The sequence below is a fragment of the Ursus maritimus genome, unplaced genomic scaffold (genome assembly GCF_017311325.1).
Source record: "Ursus maritimus isolate PB19 unplaced genomic scaffold, ASM1731132v1 scaffold_29, whole genome shotgun sequence".
Taxonomy (NCBI): domain Eukaryota; kingdom Metazoa; phylum Chordata; class Mammalia; order Carnivora; family Ursidae; genus Ursus; species Ursus maritimus.
In genome coordinates, this window is record NW_024425452.1 from 11,794,155 (window position 1) to 11,817,616 (window position 23,462).

Here is a 23,462-nt window from a genome sequence, read left to right on the forward strand (position 1 = left end):
TGCTAGCAGTCACGGTGGTCCTCACGGTCTCGCCCAGAGGCCAGATGAATGCTCTCACGGCAGTGCTCCGGGCCACCTCCCACCCGCTGGAACTGGCACGCAAGTTTGCCTGAGGCCATAACATCACAGGTTCTATCAAATGCAGCACATAAAGCATGAACTGTCTGTAAAGTATGTGAACTATACGGTCAAATGCTTGGGTCATGATCTGCTCTTTTAGAACCCAAAGCTCTGAACGATCTGCTGGGGCAGGTTCAGATAGGAACTAACCTGGGAAATGAAGTTATTGTGCAGAGAGCCTGGTTTTCTCCTAATAAAGAAGTTGCTTCCTTCCGGCGTTTCCTCATGTTGTCTTCGACTGTGTTGAACTCGGACATCGTTCCTCCGTACGGCTGTCCAGGTGTGCCTTCAATCATGTAACTGCCATACTCTGGTCTCCACAGGGTAGGATGGCTACAGAGGAGAAAAAATTCCATTCCACCACATTTTGCTGCCGTCTATTCAATTTTTACAAGTTTTTAAAAAGTCACTTCCAAAAACTGAGACACCATTCCATGTAAGTGAAGCTAAGAACTTTACTGTTCCCAAAGGCTGGTCATTCTCCAGAGCTCTTCAACCAGGTGAGGGTTAGAAGTACAGGGTCCAGAATACTTGTAAGTAACTGAAAACCACACACAGGGCACTCGCTGTCCAAGACAAGCTAGTCCACTTTGTGAGAAAGGAGAGGAGGCCATAAGGGCTCTTTCAGTTCACTGCTGGCCTCCAAACTCAAATGCCGTCTCCAAAACTCAAGGGAGTAGGAAAATGGAACTGGAAAGTACTTGCCCCTTCGCCTTTTTGTCTACTTGAAGAAATATTAAAAAACACCCTGCCAACCAAACAAACTCAGTCTAAGCTTCATCTGGTTCATCTGGCACCATGGTTTGGGATCTCAGTAACACTCTGTCCATGGTTTTGGTTTTTCTTTTCTTTTCTTTTTCTTTTCTTTCTTTTTTTTTTTTTTAACATTTAGTCATGGTAAACAGGCTTTATGTTGTGTTTATAGTTCTAAGTGCTTAAATACATTCACGTATTTAAAATGTCAACACCCTATTCAGGAGGTATTATTATCCCTACTTTACAGATGAGGAAAGGGAGGCACAGAGACGTTAAGTAACTTGCCCAAGGTTACACGCAGCTATGAAGCAGGGGAACCAGAGCATGTGCTCTCAACTACGATGCCAGCCTGCCTCCTATACATCTGCAGTTCCAGCAAGTTCAGAAATGCTAAAGCAACCTTTGGTATTTCAGCTTACTTTGGGTTTGTCCTTTCCCCCTTTTCTTGCAGAGTTTCAAGAACTTCCTCTCCAGACAGGACCAACCGAACTTTTTTATTTTCATGATCAAAAGACACCAACATGTATTCCACCTATTGAAAGTTAAAAAAAAAAAAAAAAATTAACCTTCCAGACTCGTGTTCAGTGTAACCTTCAAGAGGAGGAGGCAGGGAAATGTGAGGGTTGGAAAGGACCCACAGTAACTCAAGACAGTCACATCTGCTTACGCTACATGGCACACAATGAGCGTTCTTTTGCATAATATGAAAGACTGGAGAAAATGATCAGTCAACAGCGCCAGTGTTTGAGGACCAGAACTTATTCCTTTGTTACTTCTTTCTCCTGCTCTACTTAATATCCCAAAGAAAAGTCAAGATGTCCACTCTGACAGATTGTACTTCAAAAGAGAAACATTTCAAAGCTAAAAATCTGTAAATTGCAGTTACAAAATGAAGTTGCATTTTTAACTTTATTTCCTCAACTGGCTTATTGTAGTTTACGAAAGTGGTTATCTGGGCAGATTATCATGGCAGATTATCCTTATTTACTGGCAGGTTATTAAATGCCATTGTAAGTCTCACTGTTGGGAGAGTTAAGTCATAATCATAAACACACCAGTATGCGGAAGTTATTTTAGGAGTTTCAACAATTGAGTCTTGGTTTTTCAAGAGTAACTTAAGACAACTTCCCCACCCTGAAACCGTGTATGATTTACTATGCAAGGTGCCCTAGTGCATTTATAACAATACCTGGTGGAATTCTGATAAAAATCAGGAGTTAAATACCAAAGAAAGACTTTTCTGGGCAGAGTACAAACAGAGCCTGCTTTTGTTTTCCATGAAATCACATAGTTTAAATCATGATGGTTGGTATCAACAGTGAAGACTATGAATCCCGATTTGTGGCTGAAATAAAACATTATCCATCAGTAAGTGAAAAGGTATGGAATCAGATCATTCAGGAGAACACTCAAGAGTACCCTTTGGACAAGATACCAAGACAGAGAAAAGAAGGTGATAAACTGGTGCCCCATGAAGCTGACCACTCAGCGGAAGAATTTTGTTTGGCTTATCATAAAAAAAAAAAAGAAAGAAAAAAGCAGCAATACAGCAATAAATCCAGATTTCCAGACTTAGAAACAAATACCCAGAAGCCCATTCCTACTGGGTGGGGTATGAGCTGCTCTCCTCTGAGAGGTCATGCTCTGGTCTGCAGTGGCCTATTCTTCTCTGTACCTGGCTGGTCTTGGAAGGCATTTCAGTCAGCCATCCATTACCACAGACACAGTCATGTTCAACAAGAGAGTTTCGCACCTCCGCTAAGAAATGGAATTATAAAGGGGAAAAAAATGTTAGTAACCACAGAAGAGAGCCTGGCAGGTTTAAAAAAACAAATGAAACTTTCAACTACCTTTTACTACTAGTTGTTGCTATGGACTGAATGTTTGTGCCCCACTTCCCCACATTCATATGTTGAAGCCCTTAATCCCCTACGGGATGGGATTAGTGCCCTTATTAGAAGAAATGAGAAAAATAATCTCTCTTGCCACCACATGAGGACACAGCAAGAAGGCAGCTGTTTATAAGCCAGGAAGAGGACCCTCATCTGGAAACGAATCTCTCTCCACCTTTGACCTTGGACTTCCCAACCTCCAGAACCTCCAGAACCATGAGAAATATGCCTGTTGTTTAAGCCACCTAATCTATGGTATATGTTATAATAGCCTGAACTAAAATGTCTTACTGATAAGTTTAAGTTCCCACTCTTGCTTTTCTATTAGAATATTGCATGTTCAAGAAATAGGTAAGACTACTTGGGTTAGCCTACGTGAACCAGAAATGTGAAATTTGTATTTGTACAATCAACTCAATATCAAATGCCTGAAAACTGGGCTGCAGAATCTGGATTTGCTCCCAAATTTAAATACAGGTTTCCAGATAGCTATTCAGGAGACCTAAATCTGGATAGAGACGCTAAGAGCTGATGGAATAGGAAACCTTATTAAGTCTCAGGATAGATATATAAAAATATCGTAAGTATGAGAAACAAGTTTTCTCTTAAATGAGAATAAGAAAGATGGTATGCTGTGAATTTTCTTATGTGGATCCTAATCTCCAAATCCATCATTTGAAAGTAGGCACGATCACCTATTTTACAGATGTGCAAAGACGCTCAGAGAGGCTGAGTAAGCTGCCCAAGGCCACAGTGTCAGGCATGGGTGTGAACCGAGCCTGTCTGGCCTCAAAGCACAGCACGCCTTGCTACTAGGACTCTAAAAGGATGCCAATCTTGGTTAGTAATGATAAGCTTTTAGAAAAATTGTTATAGGGGCGCCTGGGTGGCTCAGCTGGTGAAGCATCTGCCTTCAGCTCAGGTCAAGATGCCAGAGTCCAGGATCGAGCCCCGAGTTGGGCTCCCTGCTCACCAGGGAGCGTGCTTCTCCCTCTCTGCCCAGCTTGTGCTCTATCTCTTTTTCTCAAATAAAATCCTTAAAAAAGAATTGTTAGAAGCTCTATGAGGCAGGGACAGTATATAATACTGGCTGAAAACCTCACAAATTGATTATGCCTCAATTTTAAGAAGTGGGCCTGACATTAATATATTACAGAAGTTGAGACACAGCAGTTACAGTTACAGATCTAAACGGATGCCTTAGCTCATCCTAGGCCCAGGACAGAGCTGCGGGCTCTACGACCCCTGCTAGCTCTCAGGAGGAATCTTCCTACTTCAGTACTTCCTCCTTTGATCACGGGCTCCAACACATCTGCAGGGCATCGTCAATTATCTGTGTTCTCTTCTTAATCAGACAGCATGTTTCCTGCAAGACAGATGAAGAGATACTCCCTAGCTTACTGGGTTCCCATCATTTATCTATTATCAAAATGAGCAAGAATTTTTGTACCACTTATATAAGCCGAAGTGCAATAACTCTTGTTGGTTTCCTAGTTTTGAAATAATTGAAATCCTTAGTTTTCAAAATCACTCTGAGACCACGAGTTTAAAGCATGGGAAGGGCAGGAGAACAAAACGCTCAAACTCAGCCTGCGTTTTAAATATCAGCCAAGCGGATGACATTTAAAATGCTTACAAACCAAACTCTCCTTAATTAAAAAATAATCATCCATGATCTCATTAAGCAAATGTGACAGAAACACATCAGAATATTTACTCAAGGAGACAAAAAAAAAACCAAATAAATGCACTTACTTTCGGATAAAATGAAAGTTCAGTTAGAAGCCTTTAAGAACCCCCTGAACATTTTGCAAACTCAAATTGAAGGTGCTTGGAAGTAATCTCCCCGCCGCCCCGCCCCAGTCACTTTGCTTTTCTGCCTCCGTGCTCAGGATGGTTCTTTCAGCTCTTGGCTTTTTTGTTATCTTTTTAAACCCCCTCAATACATTTATGTTTATTTCTAATGCTACATCACACAAGCAACAAATAAGTAACTCGATCTTTCCTAAGAGCCAAGCGAGAGCCAAAATGGAGTTTGGTTCAGTGAGCTAGCTGTTGAGTGATAATGAAGTGACACGTTAAGGCAATGTTCTCCCCATGCAGACTACCCTAAAGCCACAGTGATTTTATTGTATCTGGATTTTGTCCCCATCTTAAGCTTCCTTTTTGCATCCAAAGGATGAGAGGAAAAGACAAAATAAAAAAAATAACAGAAGACGGCACAGAGGCCCTTCTGAACACAACAGATTCCAAGGATTAAACATACTAGCTTTCCTAACTTCGAAGAGCATGTGGGCTGTGTGTTCTGAGATACAGCGACATCTACGTACACGGAGCACATACACAATCCCGAAGGCATTATCAGTGCACTGCAGAGTGACTAATTCAAATGTGTGTAATCAACATAGTACTTGGAAGTAGCATAAACAGCCAATGGGCTCTCTTCTCGGTACACAGATCGTAACTCCCTAAATGTAACTTAGGGACACTGCTACGTAGTACCCATCAGGGATCTTTTAGACACACTAAAAATAATGAAGCACTATGTGAGACACTCATTTTAAAATGTGTACTTTTTCTACAAATGAAAATTAAAATTAGGTTTCATTGCTAAAAAGGCTAAATTTTATCCCACTAGGGTAAAAAGCCACTAATATCTCAGAGCTGTTGAATCAAAGCCGAAGGCCCATTCAGTAGACTACTATGTGTTAGTATATAGCGTTGCTAGGGATGACCTGAGCAATAACTCACTAGTCATTCAGTGCAGGTTTACACAAGGATGAGGTGCTTTATGTTCATCCGAAATTAGGCCAACAGAAGTAAAGAATCTTAATTGAGGGTGATGTAAGTACTCCGGACAACGCTGGATATGTTGTAGACAGGAAAATATTCATGGCATCAGAGTTCAAGATAACAAGAGTAACTGTTAATATCAAAGTGTGTTTTAGGATTTATGTTGTCTTTAAATGGCATTTACCACTAGTTTAAAATAAATTTCCTTTTTTTGATACACTACCATGAAGGTAAGGGTTTCAAGGAGCTTAGACTTTGAGGAAAGGTTGGACATTTTATAAAACATGAGTGTTTACATTTCTACTCCCTGGAGGTAAAAACGGTGATTAGGAAAGCAATCTAGTTCTATAAGGCTCATAAGCAGTTAGAAGCAGTTCCTTGTTCAGGGAGGTTCGACTTCGAGAAATTCTTTTGTCTCCAGCCATCCTACTGGAATTCAAAATTTGGGGTTCAGGGCCAACGCCTCCACTCCACTGTTGGTGTTCTTCCAGTGGCCCAAGCAATAGGCTTGACTCCTGCTAGAACTACCTGTCGCTCCTCAGAGACCCAGTTTTCTCTTTACGCTAACTCCAAAACAAGCCCACAGCCACTTTGAGGGTTAGGATCCAGTTAAAGTTCATGACCCATCAGTACCCAAACCCATGGTCTTGCTGTCTGGCCCCACCCCTCTGTCCTTTCACTCACTCAACAAGGCCCAATACTGGGTAAGTGCTGGCAATATGGTGAAGAGTCAGGCTGGTGCGGCTCCTGTTCTCAAGCTTCCATTGCTGCTACAGCCACAGCCAGTAACTCAACGGAGCAAAATGATCTCGGGGAACGCTTGGGATGACCAAGCAGAACTGCGGCCTCTGCAGAACGGATTCAGTCTAGGGGATCAGAAGGCTTCCTGGAGGAAAGGGACTAGCCAGACGAAGGGGAGGGTCTACTGATGTTTCAACAACCTCCCAGAGGATTCCCACGCTTTTCCCAACCCCCATTCTGACTGCAGCATAATCACAGGTCTGGCTGGTCAGAGATGCAGATAAACTGGGTCCACCCCATAGAGATCACGCCAAAGAAATGCTTTTGTAGTTGAGTCTAAAGTCATATCAAATTCTTAAATTGTTGGATGTATTTTGACTTTCTCTCCTACTGTGAAATGTCATTTCATACCACAGGAATACACAGGGTGTACTCTAGGAAAGTTTACACTTTTGGAAACTAAAATAAATGTGGCCTCACCCTGACCTGGTCTTCTGCTGGCATCCTAGATTAGGACTGCAGCTTACAGAGTACGCAGCTTTTTATTTATAATATGTTAATCTCAATTTTAACAACACATAACATCAGTGAATTTCCTGTATGATTCAGTGAAGTAACTTCCTTGAATCATTACCTTGGCCCACACAGAGAAAAATTTTTCACATGCCAAGATTAGTAATTTGAAGCCTAAGTGAAAAAATTGAAGACTTAAGAGGGAAAGAAGGGGCACCTGGGTGGCTCAGGTGGTTAAGCGCCTGCCTTCAGCCAGGTCATGATCGAGTCCTGCATTGGGCTCCTTGCTCAGCAAGGAGCCTGCTTCTCCCTCTGCCTCCCACTGCCCCTATTTGTACTCTCTTCTCTGACAAATAAAATCTTAAGGAAAAAAAAAAAAAGACTATGTTAAGGCATTCTTACCTTCTTTCTAATCAAATCTAGCAGAACCCAACCAGTCTCCTCACACAAATTAACCTCACAAAAGGTAGTTCCATCAAGTAAAGTTACCAATGAATGGTGAGGTTTCCTATGGCCACCAACTTAAGACAACCCGAAACCTAAACCAGAAGACAATTCCTTCTGAAGAAACAATATTGTAAATATAGTTTTTATTTACCTCAGAACATCTGTACTTTAGACCTATGGTTTCTGGGTTCTAAGGACAAGTGAATTCCTTGGCTCTTTCCTGTGGACATACTCCTCTCAGAGTCCTGGTCACCACGTGGCTAACAAGAAAGCAGGTAACCTGGTCCCCACGCAGAGAGAGGCTGCTTTGGATCGGCTGCTCTGCAGTGCTTGGTGCTGAGGGAGGGTGTGCATCGAGAACGTCTGGGGCGGCACACGCCAGGTATGGGCGAGCCTAGGGCTTTAGCACGGGGCACGCAGGTGCTGGCGAGAACACCCACTCTCCATGGTGGTACCCAGCTCTGCCCAAATGCACTCCTAGAGCTGGGCAAGCAAGAGAACATCCTTTAAGGTCTAAGTTAGGTTGGCCTAAATTCAAGGACTGCCCGAGAAACAGAAATTTGGAGTTTTAGTTTTTAGAACTAGTGGTAGACTAACCCACCAAAGGGGTTTTTAAAAAAAAAGAAAAAAAAGTTCTAAAGAGTGAGAGCCAATGTTAAAACAGAAATTCCACCTTCAAAGTGAATGCTGTGTCCAGAGGGGCTCACCTCTGCCCCCAGTGACAGGGCAGGGGGTGGGGGGCAGGGATTCAACACCTCCAAGTTTAATGCTATATTCCGCCATCACAAGAATCTGAGCACAGACACTCTTTCATAATCACATCTCATAAAGGCAGCATCAGGGCTCCCCCTCAGGCCCGACACCTGGATGTTTGGGCAGACCCCACTGAGAGAGCAATTTTAACTTTCAGTTGGGATGTGGAAGACGGAGACTCCTGTTACTATAAACTCCTTTCCTGCCATATTTGAAGTTCGTGTTAAAGAGGTAAGACAAAGCTCCTGATTTGGGCCCACTACCTGCTGCCCTGGGCCGAGGCTGGCACGGGCTGCATAACTATCGAGTGAGGTCAGCCTGACGTTCGTATAAAGGGCTCACCCGCCTCTGCCCTTTCACAGGGCTCCGCTGCCAGCCGAAGATTAGCTGGGAAGGCTGCAGTCACATTACTGAACCCGTTCGCATTTGTCCTGCGGACCGAGAAATTTACCAAGCAGATTCAATATTATAGCTTTGAAAAGATGTTGGCATTTCTCTAGAAGGGAATCACTGGCGATCTGGTAACAAGAAATACTGAAGCAACTGTGGCTCTGAGACATTCATATTTTCACTCAAACAAAAAGCCTACTTCCTTTATCACTACCATCCCCTCGCTGTTTTCTTTTTCTGTCCACCTTCACTCTCATCTTGGGTTGGAGCCCATGAAAATTGTCAGAGCGCTTTTCCTCCTGCTTATTTGGGAGCTGCTATACGGGGGGAGCAGGCTTTGGAGTCCCTCAGCTTCTGGGAAGTACATAAAAACTGCGTGTAAACTGCCTGAGGCAGTGGTAAGCACGCAGCACCACGCAGATGCTAGTGGCTACGGTTTTCTGGCTCGTGGGCGGGGGTACGTTTATGGAGGCAGCATAGTGTCTTAGAGCTGTTTTCCAAATGCCGGTTACAAGCTCCGTAGTGAGCCAAAGTCGGCTGTCATTAACATTACATAAAAATCTTGAAATAGAGACGCTCAGAATATGTCACTCGTGGGAAGGCAAGTTCCATTTCACCAAAGTATTGCATCTGGCAGTTGTTTCAGGTACTACTGGTCTCAGTCAAAAGTGAAAGCTGGTAGTGTCGACCACCACCTAATTCTACAGTTAAGTAGTCCTGGGTTTCTGCACCAAGCTGATCAAGTCATTCCCCTCTTTGAAACTTTCGAGCGGCTCACACTGAGCAAAAACCCCACCCCCTCACCAAGAGCATTAGGACCGGTCTTCTGGCTCTGCCTCCTTCATTTCAAACCTCCCTCCTCCCCACCATGTTGTGGCCATACCTATGTTTTTCCAACAACCAAGTCAGGGCCTGGACAGCACTTCTATTCTCTCTGCTTGGGAAGATTTCACCTTAGCCCTTCAAATAGCTGGCTCCTGTGGGTCTCAATAACTTAAGTGCTACCTTTCCAGAGAAACCTTTGCTGACCATGCCACTCCCCCAGCACTAGGACCTCCTTGCTCCTATCCCCAAGGGGACACCACCCTGCTCAGAACAGTCTTAATTTTCCCTCTTTTCTTAGAAATATTACAATTACAGACATTTGGCATTTGTCTTAGACTCTGGGACTTAGTTTCATCATTTGGAAAAACAGGAGGGGGAAAAAAAAGTCCCTTCCTGCTCTAAAGCAATACAAGTATCCCCCTGCTTTTCAAAAATTTGAACCAAGCCACTTCGTTTGTATGAAAGACCTACATTAGCACAGGTTTCCCTGTTATCAGAAAGTACGGTGTTCTATAAAAAGTTTTGTAAGCAGTAAGAAGTGGTGTAGAGAGAAGAGTGTTCCCTGTTTTCCAGAAGTTTGCTATAGGCCACTTGCTTTTACAAGACCTACATTAGCATAGTAACTTGCTCCCCCCCCCCAAAAGCAAAAATCCTCTTTGGAAAAACATATTAACGTAGGTCTTTCATAAAAGCAAAACGCCATATTGCAAAACTTTCATAAAGTGGGGGATAACTGTACCTGTTTTTGCTAAATGAAAGAAATCTGAAGGGGATTTTTCCCCCCTTTACGGAAAAAGGCAAAAATAACGTCCCCCCACCAGGACCTTATAGAGACAATGGGCACTCCGAACAGTGAGAGGGTAGCCAAGTCCCTTCCTTGGGACCCACAGCCAGCATGTCAGCCTAAAGCAGGCAGAGTTCTGACCTGTGTCAGTGAGCACCTGGGCTTTATCCTGGTTTATTTTGAGCATCGAAGATATGTGTCCTAAAGTATCAAAAAAGTCTAAGGTGATTTTTGGGGTCCAGGAACACTCAAAAATTCTTCTATATATTAATGGTAATTGCTGCTTCTCTTTATTCTATTTTGGGTTACAAAAGGTTTCACAGGGATGCTCTACTTGCGGTTGGTGGCGGAAATCTATATTTCTGTATTTCTATTAAGCTCTTCTAGAAATTCTTCGTATATGATCATCCACTTTTCTTTCACTTTCAAATACGTTACTCACTGCACAGCCAGGAAGGTAATTTTATTCAAATGCATTGTCTTGCCCAAAGCTTACCCTTTTAAGCATATGATCTCTTAAAAATTTTTATGTATATATCAGTGGAAGTCTTTCTAAAATTGATCACATCCTCTTCTGCTATCAATAGGAAGATCCTAAACACATTTTCATTTTTTATTAAGGCTTCAGACTTCATTAGCAATTCATTTAACTAGAATCACAGCAGAGCAACTTGGAAGTACAATGGGCTGCAACGTCTAGATGTGCTTTTCACAGCTGCTCTCGGAATCAGGCTCTCTTGCTTCTGCCTCGATTGATTTGTTTATATTTCCTTCTGAGCTGAGAAACCAGATGCCAAGCTTTCAGGAATTGTGTATTAAGGGCTTAAGACGCTTTTAGGAGTAAAGTGCATAAACTTTGTAATTAGAAGCCTTTTGTTTACTTCCTAGTCCTCTGAGTACTAAAGCCCCCAGGATCAGGACCCCCTAGATATGGTTTAATACAGCAGTGGCAGCCTTGGGGGGCCAAGAGGAAAGGACTACCATACTTAAGCACAGGCAGGGCTGTCGAAAGCATGCTAGATAAAAAGGTACCTTTCAAGTGCCCAACTTGTGTAAATATGTGAACGTTTCCAGATGGAAATGAAGGACACACTCCTCAATAACCTCTTCAGGTTTGTGTAAGGTTTAAAGTGCTCAGAGCATATCCTTTCAAACAAAAACTTTTTTTTTTTTTATTAAAAAATATTAACTTTCTAGGGTTGCAAGTCACTGCTGCAACCCTTAACTCTTGAAAACAGCTCAGACAAGTGCCAGACAGCTTTTTACAGGTACTTCAAGATCTTTACTATATCTCTGGAGCATTAAAATATGTGAAGCCCTGTGTACCCCAGCCCATGACCCCTGCAGGTAATCCAAACGGGGCAGAGTCATAGCCCGGATTCTTACTAGCTTCCAGGAGAAGGGTCATGGAGTCTCTTGCCTAACAGTTTAACTCCGCTACATCAGCATCCAGGAAGGGGGAAAAAAAAAAGCATTAACCAAATCCAAAGGACCTCAAGGGAAGGGAGACAAGACCAGTGGATCTGTGTGAACATTTATGTAATGAGGAACATCTGGTTTGGGGTTCTTTTGTAATCTTGTTCTGGAAATAAGTTTAACTACCAAACCCCAAATGGTCTGACTATGACAGACACGGAAAACCTAAGCATACAGAAAGCTCTCCAAAGAGCGTCCAACAGTACAAACATAGCCATATAAACTCTCCAAGGATACACCAATCCAGATAACCAAGGTTTCTGAATACCTATCAAGATGCATCCAAAATGAGCTCTTCTGGCCAGAAGTCTGAGCTTTAATCATGTTTCCCTAATGTCTTAAACAATGTCTGAGAAACCTAATCTTTAAGTGGAGACTCAGGGTCATCACTCTAATATACTCAATCCATTACAATCATTTTCAATATACTACAGAACACTTACTAGCCACGGAGGTATTGCTTAAGTGATACCCAAACTCACATGCTATCCAGTTCAACTAGAATAGTTCAGTTTTGCTTCTTTCTAAAATTATAATCAAGATTTCAAGGACCCTATGAGCTGTGAAAACATCCGTGGGCTCTGTGCCATTTATTTTGGCCAGAAACCAACTTTTGCTTTTCTCCCAAATTCTTAATATGTTCCAGATAGGCTGTTGCCAAAGCCTTCAGACCCTCCCTAACCAGCAAATCCAGTGGCTTCACTTCAGTTCCCATCCTTCCACAGCTCTCGAAAGTGTGCTCTCCTTCTTCCCATGCAGGACAGGGCTACTAACCCTCACACACTTTCCTCTCAGGATCCCACAAGTCTTCATCAGAGTTCTGAGGCGCCACCAATGTTTCTTCTCCCTGGGCTAGCTCGCTCTCCACTTTGGTTTTAACCACCATCTTTAGGCCTGTGGCTGCCCCGCCATACACACAGTCAGCTCAGATGTTGCTCCAGCTTTCTCCTGTCTACCTGGTTATTTCTACTGAATGAGTACAGGGCTCCTTAAATAAAAGGGTTCCAGACCTGAATATCCAACCAACAGTTCCCTGAAGAACCATCCTTACAGGGAGTCTTATTCACTTGGTCATCTTTGCCAGGAACAGATATGAGAGACATGACCTAACCACTTATGTGCTAGGTCCTTTCACTCCTTCTCTAAAGTATCTTTTTTTTTTTTAATGATTTTATTTGTCAGAGAGTGAAAGAGCGCACATAAGCAAAGGAAAGGCAGGCAGAAGGAGAAGCAGGCTCCCCGCTAAGCAAGGAGCCTGACGTAGGACTCGATCCCAGAACCCTGGGATCATGACCTGAGTTGAAGGCAGGCACTTAACTGACTGAGCCACCCAGGTGTCCCTAAAGTATCTCTTTAATATACACAAATCGATCCCCAGAGTTCTAGGCTACACTCTCCTCTCTCTCCTAGCAATGACATGTCCTCTGTAGTGTGGGCTCCTTGTCTCTAGTTATTCCACCCAACCCATTACATTTCCCGCTATGACCAAAAGGACCTAGAAAAAATACTCTTGTACCAGTCTTGGACTTAACAATACTACATCTCCTGACATGGCCTATTACAAAGGACCTTTGACAGCCTGAACCCAACCCACCTTTCTAGCCTCAACTTCTAGCCATTCCCTTTTCCCTGCTTTGGTCCTGTGTTTCAGCAATATTCCCTCAACAACAGGCACCTCCATAATCTCACATTTGTGCATTCCCTTTCCTTTCTTCTCCATCTCCCTTTGAGACCTACCAGACGGTTCACTCCCCACCTTCCATCCCTAAGACTCCCAGGATCTCTAGATACACAACCAACTCCTCCTCGCCTCCCTCCCCTGCACCCACCCACCTGTGTACCACTGGAGTTCAAGGGCAGAGAGCTGCTCACTTTTCTTGATTATGCTCTTCAACCCCATGACCTAACACAGGAAGTCCTTGACATACAGGAAGTACACAATAAATACTTAATTTAACAATTATCCATCATGGAAATAAAGCCTTTAGTGTTTTGCCATATGTAAGTAAAACTTAAATATCAGCTATTTTCAAGAAAACATTTTTGCAATACCATCTTGCTTTTAACAAAAAAGTTGTGAGGCTCAAATAGGCTTAAGACATTAAAAAATTTCTAGAAACCTAGTATCTATGGCTTTATAATTAGATTACTTTGTCAGCAGCCAGTGAAGTATATTATCCTAGACCAATGCTAAAACCCAAAAGATGACAGGGTAAGGAAATAGATTCTCCCATTTCTTGTATACATTTCCCGATTTTAATAAGTTGTATGGAATTTAGAGTACTCTGAAACAGTTAAATTGTTAAATACAATTAGAAACTATATATATGTAAACATGCAATTCGAAACTAAATGGTAGTTTGTGTTTTTATTAGTCTTATAGATGAGATTGTGGTCTTAAGAATTTAAGTTCTGGATTAAGATAACACAATCATTCGGGGGAAGACTTGGGGCTTAGCCTTGCCTCTTCAAATTAAAATCTTTCATAAAATGTATGCAAACTTTTCAAAGAATTGTGTTTTCCGCAAATACCCAGTCATAGGATGAAAACGGTGATACTAAGTGATGAACGTCACAGCATAAAGGCAAAGAAAATCCTGACTTAAAAAAAAAAAAAAAAAAAAAACTTGGCTAGGGGAACCTGGCTGGCTCAGCTGGAAGAGCATGCAACTCAATCTTAGGGTCATCAGTTCAAGCCCCACGAGCGGTGAAGAGATTACTTACAAATAATACAAATAATAAAGAAAAAAGAAAAACTTGGCTAAATGTTGGTTGCTGGAGATATCATATAACCACATGGGCAGCCAGCCTTTGGACAAAGTTTACAGAGAAAGGGGAACAGAGCTGAAAGGATAATAGAACAAATGGGAAAGACTTCTACTTCTGCTCAAGATGGAGTAAAAGCAACCAATTTTACTTTCCCACCTGAAACAGCCAAAATGAGAGAGAGTATATGAAATAGCTTTTTCAAGACACTGGATGGCAGGTAACACAAGGCAGAGATTCCGGAGATGTGGGGGAGAAAAAGCGAAGTGAGCCCTCCAATTGCCCCAACTTACTGCCTGGAAGAGAGGCTCCAGATCACGGGCAGGAAGGTGAAACAGAACCTGGAGTACTCCCTGAACTGAAGAGAGAGAGCTGAAGGCCTGAGGAAACCAAATCAATTAGAGTTCACAGGACCAAGTACCACAGAGAAGAGAGCTGTACAGAGAACCCTGGAGATCTGCAGAGGGTTCCCCCTCAAGGATTCAGTAGTACATCAACCCATAAGAAGGCAAGACCCAAAGCTGGGACCGAGTGTGTTCCCACAAGCCCAAATAGAGTAACTCCTAATTCAGGGGCACTGGGGAAAATATTCATAAAGGTCTTGCCTCAGTAGAAGGATTAAACTAGAGACTTCTCCAGATCTGCCTAATTATAAAATCGAGACCTCAAAGGACTGAACTACCTCCAAATAATTACATTGTAGAACAAGGCTTAAAGAATACGGTTAGAAATATACAAATAACAAGCACCCAAAAGGTAAAATTCATAATATCTGACATCCAATCAAAGATTACCAGGCATGCAAAGAAGCAGGGAAACATTCAGAAAAGAATAAACCTGAACTTAATCTTAAATAACAAAGATGTTAGAATTAGCTGAGACATTAAAACAGTTATTAGAACTGTATCCCACATGTTCAAGGAGTTTAGTAAGGTTGCAGAAGATCAATGAACAGTCAGAAACTGCAACATAATACCATTTACAATAGGAAAAAAATAGGAAAAAAATATGAAACTGTGATATATCTAACAAAAGATGGGAAAGACTTGGACGTTAAAAACTAAAAAACCATGGAGGAGAGAAATTAAAGATCTCCTTGTTCATGGGTCAGAATTCAAAGGAATGAACTACTGATACATGCAATAAAATGAATGAATCTCAAAACATACAAGCGGCTTAAAAAGCCAAACCAGAAAAGTACAGGCTTTATGATTTCCTAGATGATAAACTCTAGGAAATGCAGTCTACTACGGTGCCAGATCAGTGGTTGCCTATGGAAGTGGGGAGGGAAGAGGAGAATTACAAAGGGGCACGACGACATTTTTAGAGATGATGTATGTTATTTTGATTGTGCTGGTAGTTTCACAGGTGTATACATATATCAAAACTTATCAAACTATATTTTAAATATGTGCAGTTTACTGTATGTCAATTATATCAAAATAAATGTGTCAAAGAGTTTATAAAAACCCACCTAACTTGGTTAAAGTATGTATAAAGAATATTAATTAGCAAGCTTATTAGAATATGGTCCATCCAATACCAGCAACATCAGTAATGCCCCAAATTTAGTTTTCTAAATTTAACAACACATTCAGATGCCTTGAGTATATAAAAAGTTCAGAAACACAAATGTATTTTTCCTTGATTTCACCACTGTGCTTTAGAGACAGGTGAACAATAAATACTGTTAAAACAACGTCCACAGTGATAGCAAAGTGACAGAAAGATAAAATTTTGCTTTATAGGTCACAAAATACTCAATGACCTATGTAAGAAACCTGAACATTCCTAATGACTATCAAGAAATATTTGTGCTCAATATCTAATTCTAGTCAGTGTCCAATAATGCATTTTTAAGACACAATTTAGATTTCTAAACGCAATTTAGAAATACTATAGTTATCAAATACCATCAATACCATCGAAAATAACCAAGCTAATGGTTAATAACTGGCTAAAAAAACACCCACACACATGGAATGCCTCATTCCCCAACGACCATAGCCATTTATTTTTTAAACTATTTTTTTCAAGTTTTTATTTAAATTCCAGTTAGTTAATAGTAGTATTAGTTTCTGGTGTAGAATTCAGTGATTCATCACCTACAAACACCCGGCACTCATCACAAGTGCCCTCCCTAATCCCCATCACCTGTTTAACCCATGGCCCCCACCTCCCTCCCAGCAACCCTCAGTTTATGTTCTATCGTTAAGAGTCTGCTTGACCAGGGCTTTTTAAATGAGATATAGCAGATATTTAAAAACTTCCAAGTGAATATTTTAAGTTACTATTTATGAGTCTTCACTCAAAAGGCAAAGTACTTACTTGTAAACCATTTCATCATTATCTCATTTAATCTTAATAACCCTATAGGGCATTATCATCTCTATTTTATAGATTAAAAAAACTGAGGTTTAGATAAAGCAATTTGTCCAAAGCTACACGTTCATTTACACTCAAATGAAAATGCTTTTGTCCATTCTAGATTTATGGCTCAGAGTTGTTATTTTTTTATAGGATTATAAGCTTATTAACAAGCTATGCATTTTCTAAATAGTCACTTAAGCATTCTTAACCTACACAGGCAAGTTTGTCCTTCCAACTCAATGGATGACATATCAGCCCTTAACAAATCCCATCCTGGTTTTATTGGCTTTATGCATGTTAAGAACACACTCAAATATTAAGAACGTATTATATTTTCCTAAGTTCACGTGCACTTCTCTGCTAAGTAGAGAACAGTTTACCTTAACTTGAGAGCCACTACACTGGGTTAAAAAAATTAGAAAACCTATACATTTGCTTTTAAATGTTGTTTTCTGACACCTCTACAACCTGTAGTGTTAACTCTGTAAAAGGAGATTTGATGAAATCTCATACTTTGTAAATAATCCAAAACCTGGTATTATGTGTTTGAGAAATGGACCTGAAGGCAGACAGATTTCAATTCTGATAACGCCTCTGCTGGTTAGTAGCTGAAAAGGCCTGGCAGGCGTTAACACCAGAGTGGACTCAGAAGTTGTACTTACTGCCACATTTGCAGCATACGTTTCCTAAGTCTGTCCTTTAATGGACACACTCCAGTTAAAAACAAAATCTGCGCCTCCAAAGTTTGTGTCAGCTGTGAAAAGGTAAGTGCTTTCTTTTTTTTTTTTTGCACACGTAGAATGCCTGGCAGGCAAAAGAGAACCCAGGAACCTCCATCTTACCTCTCCCCCTCCAGGCCCCATCCTGGGGCAAAATGAAGTGCTTCTCCCGGCAACCCAGGAGTTAGAACTTCTATCTCCTATAGAAACAATAAATGGTGGCCAGGGTTAGGACCCTGTTACACCAAAGGCAAAATATACATCTGTAAATGGATCTGGAAATCTACGCATTCATAAGATTGTCACACGAAAATACTTCTGATTTCCAAAAAGCCAGCAGACACACATCTTTAGAATACAACCCATTTTTACTGCAGCAATTGGTGGCAGCCCTCGCTTTACTCAACAGTCTAAAGACTATCTTCAGGTGAATTTCAAAAAGTAACATTCTGGTTTGAAACATGTACATTTAAAAATCTGATTCAATGCTGTTCTTACACTATAAAAGCTAGGACAGAGTCCAACCCTGTCACTTTCTACAAGAGGAAAATGAGGCTCACAATCACACAGGGAGTTTGGCAGGCCCTGGAATATGACACAAGTGTTCAAATCCAGGGTTCTTTCTGATAAACACTACCAGATGTAAATACTGTCCTAGTAACTAGGGCTAGGCATTTCCAAAAGTGGCAGGGTCTCCTAACCATGGTTTTAATGTTTTTTTTTTTGGGGGGGGGGGACAGGGAAGCTTATAAGACCAAAACTTCCCACAAAAAGCAGTACTTTGGTATCACGCCAAGCAGTCCAACATATCACATCTCAAACACCTTTTCTGTCTGGCAAGGCCATCCTCCATCTCCAGGGCCACACCACCCACCACGCCCTTCTCCACTTTTATCTGCCCAGCCTGTTTCTCAGTTACTTCTCAGGCTTCTGCATACAATGCATGTTTGCTTGCTGCCTGATCCTGCCTGCAGACTTCTACTTCAGTAGACGTGATCCCTGAGCTCCTATGCGCAAGGAATGGCGCCAACACTGGAGTCGTTAACTTCTCTCCTGCTCTTTTCGAAAAGCTCATCTCATCAAGGAAGCCTCCCACGATAAATGTGAGAGTCTGGCTTTCAAACTCCTCAAGTGGCAACCATACTAAGAAATAATTTACATACGACTCAATATAGACCTGCTCACAGGGACCCTCAAATAACTCAAAAGTTTGACATGCTACGCTTGCTATTTATGACAAAGTGGTCCTCTTCATCCGATTCCCCCCCCCCTTTTTTTTTTAAGTTCCAGAGAGAAAAAAAGTCTAGGAGAACCTAAATTTGTTTCTCAACCCGCTAATGGATCATGACCTGCAGTCTGAAAACAATGTTCTGTAACATAAAAGAGTGATTACTTTGACATGGTACCAGAGGCATCAGCCAATATTTAGGCACGAGACTCCCCACCCTCCTCCAGAACCTCACCTTCTCCCTGCCCAGTCCTAGAGACACCACAATGGAGAATTCGTTCCTACAATACCACAGGTCAAGGATCAGAGAGAGAACCAACTTCATGCGACAAAGCTTTTACTTAAGTGCCATTTCAGAAATAGAAAATAGAGTGAGGTGTTTTGTTTTTTTTTTTTCTTTAACCATCTGAGCAGCCTTCACAATCTCAATTCTTCCCCATGTGTCAGGCTGCCTATTTCTGCCTGGACCGTCAACACTTGGGCAGGAATTCCACTCTTCTTGAAAATCCTACGCTCCACCCCGACACATATGACTGGAGCAGAATTTAAAACTATGAGAAGTGTGTTATTTTTAATATCTAAAATAACTTTTCTACTTCATGGATACAGATTTCTACTACACATACAAATTCCCCACTCCAAAAGACGCTGGTTTATTAAGGAGAAAAGCAGCGAAGAGGTGTGGGAGAGAAAACAAAATCAGGAGGGACAGAGGACAGATCATTAAATGCACACAATACACAAATGAACACAATGTCAGATGCTGTGAAGCAACAAGGAACTTTGGAATAAAATTGAAGCATTATCACCAAACACAATACCGTACCCCTTTTCTGTCCAAAGTATGACAAACCCCTTCTCGTATAAACGTGAATTACTATTATACTTTTCTAACTTAAAATACCACAATTCAACTGTAAAAAGAATTATCTTCCAGCTTTAGAAACAGACAAACTAATTTTGCAAGGAAACAGATTCTGCACCACCCTGACGCTTAGGTCAAGAGTAATAACATCAACTGAAAGATACATTTACACCTGAGCAAGCCATGGAACACAAATGGTTAAAAAAAAAAAGGATGCACTTTTCAAAAAAGCACTTAATTATTTGAATGTTATCTACACGTGACTTTTAAAAACGGGAAGGGAGAGCATAAAACAGCTTTGGCAGAAGAAAACTAAATCTAAAGGGGGCAATGCTTTCCAGATCATTCCAATAAACAATGGTTCAACAAATTGAAAATGCAAAGACATTTCAGCTGTAGGCAGAACGTATGTTGAAACACTGATTTGCACAGTTTAGACACTGGACGCAGGCCATGGAAAGGCACTAACAAACCCCAACTGCGAAGCTTCAAGAGTTCCCATTTAGAATTAAACAGGAACAAGAAGTTTCCTCCCCTTTAGGAAAACCGAGGTATAATTTCTGTTCTATGCCTGTAAAGTGGTGGTGAAGCGGGGAGGGTGAGGAAAGGTGTGTGAAGAGAGTGCGAGGGAGCTGATGAGCAGCACCTGGAGGTTTAAAAAAGTAACCTGCTGGAGATGGGGCGGAAGCGAACATCCCGAAGACCTGACTCCTAGCAGCAACGGCCCTTCTAGGACAACTTGGTCCCTTTCTCGCTGATCGCAAAAGCGCATTTTGACACCGGACGCCAGATCGCGATACTGTGCCGGCAGATATACCAGACGAAAAACTCCTGGAAGCACAAATGTCACACTTGCTCACGCTCGCGCCCTCCCAGCGCCTAACCCATTTGTTGAATGAAGGAGAAAACCCTAAGAATGAATGAATGGGATAGAGAAGTCTAGTGAGAAGACTCTGGGCAGGGCCCCACGCGCTAGAGCGCCCCGGACACCCGCCGGGCGAGGGCAGGGGCAGCGCGCCAGGGCGGGGACGCGTCCGGGGACCCTCGGGGCGCACCGCAGGACGCGGACCGCTGTGGGGGCGCGGGGCACGCCTCGCCGAACAAAGGAGACACGGGGTGGCCTGACAGGGCCGCCTGGCGGGGGCGGAGGCCGCGGGCGCTCACCTCATCGCCCCACTTGAGCACGTCCTTGTGCCGGTCCTTGACGGCGTGGTAGATGTGCAGGAACTGGAGAATCCCGTGCCGCCGCACGTGGTCGGCGTGGCGCTTGGTCTCCTCCCAGCTCAGCGGCGAGCCCTGGGACAGCAGCCCCATGGCTGCCCCCTCCTCCTCCTCGGGGCTGACGGCGACCGCCCGCTCAGGGCGCGGGGCGCGAGCCGGACACTCAGCTGCCCGCAGAAAGCGGCGGCGGCGGCTGCAGCTCCGCCCCGCGGGGGCGCCCTCGGGCCGCAGCCGGCGGAGGGAAGGTCCGCTCCGCTCCCCTGCGCGGGGTCCTTGCCGCCCAGGTGACCGACTCAGGGGTCCGGCGCGCCGTGCGGACACAGAGGCAGAGGACGGGAGGGCAGGCTGGGCGGCTCTCGGCCCGGCGGCCTCGCCCGTCGCCCGCTCCGGCTCCCACCCCGCTCCTGCTCCGAGGCGGCGGCGACGGACCCCACAGCCACGGTGCGGCAGCGGCTCTGGCTTCTCTTTACCGGTGTCGTGCACTGGCTTCTTCCTACTTGTGACCAAGACCTGCGCCGCCACAGAGCATGCCCAGTCCCCCTATCGGCTCACTCGCGGCTCCGGGGCGCGATCCGTCGCTCCGGATTTTATAGGCTACGGGCGGAGGCGGGGAAAGAAGGCGGTGCAGGAGAGGAGGCGTGGCCGAGCGCCCAAAGAGGCTCCAAAGAGGCCTCGGAGGAGGCGTGCGCAGGCGTGGTTGGGGCGGAGTCAAAGGGAAGGGGCGGGGCTGAGGGGGGAGAGTGAGGTCTGGCATGCTTTCAGCAAATGAGATATGTAAAAACCTGTGTTCTCTAGTCCAAAGAGATAAACTTTAGGTTGCGGAAAGAATTTGGTTATTTGAATTAATGAACAACCCACTATATTCTTTTTGAGGAGAGAAAAGGCCTCACGCTTATAAAAAGCAGGGGAGAGCTGCAGGGTATGGTAATAACTACATAGTTTGGGAGTCAGATGAAACACCCATTCAATTCTAGTTTCCACTATTTACTGACTGTGAGAGCTTGGGCACGTTATTTCCATACCGTGTATAATTATATTAATTCTATCTTTTATGGATGTTGTAAGAGTGTGCATGATGGAGACATGCATAGAGTCGCTGGCCAATAAATTACCTGGTTATTAAAGAGGAATCAATTTGTCTACAAGTTTTCTGTACATACAATGTGTATGTATTACAAGTATTTGTGTATTCTCTAAATTATTTGGTGACATAAAGTCTTTGGAGGGCCCAGACACCATTCATCACAACAAAAAGGACTTTGTCAACATCTCTAGATGAATTTTTTGAAGGAATCATCTCCAAAAGCTTATCTCTCATTCAAACCTAATATTCATACATTATGTGACTACAATGATGTTCACATGAGCTTACCAAGGAGAAGATATTAGAAACAACTGGGGTTGATAGTATTCCGGTGGGAAAGAGAAAGGAGGAGGGACCTGACCCCCATAAGTCTGTGTTGACAGAATGATATGTCAAGGAGGGAAAGAGTGACAGCAACTAGATCACACATGCAGTGAGGCCAGAAAGTCTGCATTTATTGTGCCCACTTCCATCAACTACGAAGTTAAAATTTACTAAGCACGTATTAACTGCTGAATGGATATATAGGGTAGTAGGAGTCTCTTCTCCCACACCCCTTCATAGTGGATGTGCCCCTGTCAGGGATTGGGGAGGAGGATACCCAAGGTCTGGCTGTAATTTCCACAGTGGAGTGCTTGTATGTGTGGGGTGTGGATGGCGGCGGGGCTGTGGGGGTGTTTGAAGCTCAGGAGATGTTTCAATCCCCAGTGTACAGCAAGAATAAAAACCAAGCCTCATTCTAATTTGTTCACGGCTGACTCAGCAACCTCAGCTCCTGCACCCACTCTTGCTTGTACCCTCTGCACCAATATCACTAAGCTTGTTTGGTCCTGGCTTCCCACTGATTTTTTTTCTGCTTGGAATTCTCCACCTGACACATTCCTGTTTATCGGTTGAGTCCCAGTTTTTCCTCTCCTTAGTTTGGTTGCATTTGTACAAGAATGAAATCATTTAAAAAATACCTCCACACTAGTGACTTCCTCTGGGATAGAGATGATTTATACCTTTTGATCTTTTTATTTCTTTTTTAAGAAAAGTGCGTGTATGAATCTTAGCTTCCTATGGAAGGCAGGGAGTGTGGGGAGCTGGGGGAGGGCAGTGGTTGCTCATGTTTCACATGCAAGTGAGGCTTCTAAAAGATCATTTTTTATTCTCAAAATCTCACCTCACTTTCATAGGCCTGCATTGTTCAACACAACAGCCATCAACCACAGGTGGCTACTGAGCATTTGAAACATGGCTAATTTGACCGTAAAACTGAATTTTAGTTTTATTTTAATCCACTTAAATATAAATTTCAAAACTGCTATTCCATTTCATTACTGGAAAACTTTTACATAAATTTGGAGCAGGTTGGGAATGTGAATTTACTTTTTTGTCTGTTAATTTTATGACATGGAAATATTGAGATACAATATAGTGCTTAAATTAGTTCACCTGCTTTTTAGTTTTAAAGGTGGTTAATGGGAAATTTAAGATTATCTCTGCGGCTTGCATTCCATTTAATTGAAACAGAGCAGGTGTAGACATTTACACTTTGCAACGCACACACTTTTCTCCTACACCTGCTGGATTTCCTCACAATACCTGAACCTGGGCTCTTGGGACAATATCAGTTTCGTTTTAATGAAGAATACAGGGACAAGGGTGGTTCAGTAAGAGACTAAGTTCAAGTCTAGCCAAAGCTCTACAGGGTGCTGATCTTAATGAGAGTTAACA

General features: G+C 42.9%; 1 protein-coding gene across 2 annotated transcripts in view; it reads right to left on the reverse strand.

Moving 5' to 3' along the window:
- The window catches only part of GCLC (glutamate-cysteine ligase catalytic subunit), a 43,828-nt gene extending 22,648 nt beyond the window's left edge, over window positions 1–21,180 (reverse strand). The window contains exons 1-3 of one of the 2 annotated variants that reach the window (XM_040643583.1): window positions 20,603–21,180; window positions 1,296–1,408; window positions 271–453 (exon numbers count right to left, since the gene is read on the reverse strand). In XM_040643583.1, coding sequence (XP_040499517.1) covers window positions 271–453; window positions 1,296–1,408; window positions 20,603–20,752 — 446 coding nt within the window. In that variant the 5' untranslated portion in view covers window positions 20,753–21,180. The remainder of the gene's footprint in view (window positions 1–270; window positions 454–1,295; window positions 1,409–20,602) is intronic. The other variant, XM_040643584.1, reaches the window with a different exon arrangement.
- Between the last annotated feature and the right edge of the window lie 2,282 nt (window positions 21,181–23,462).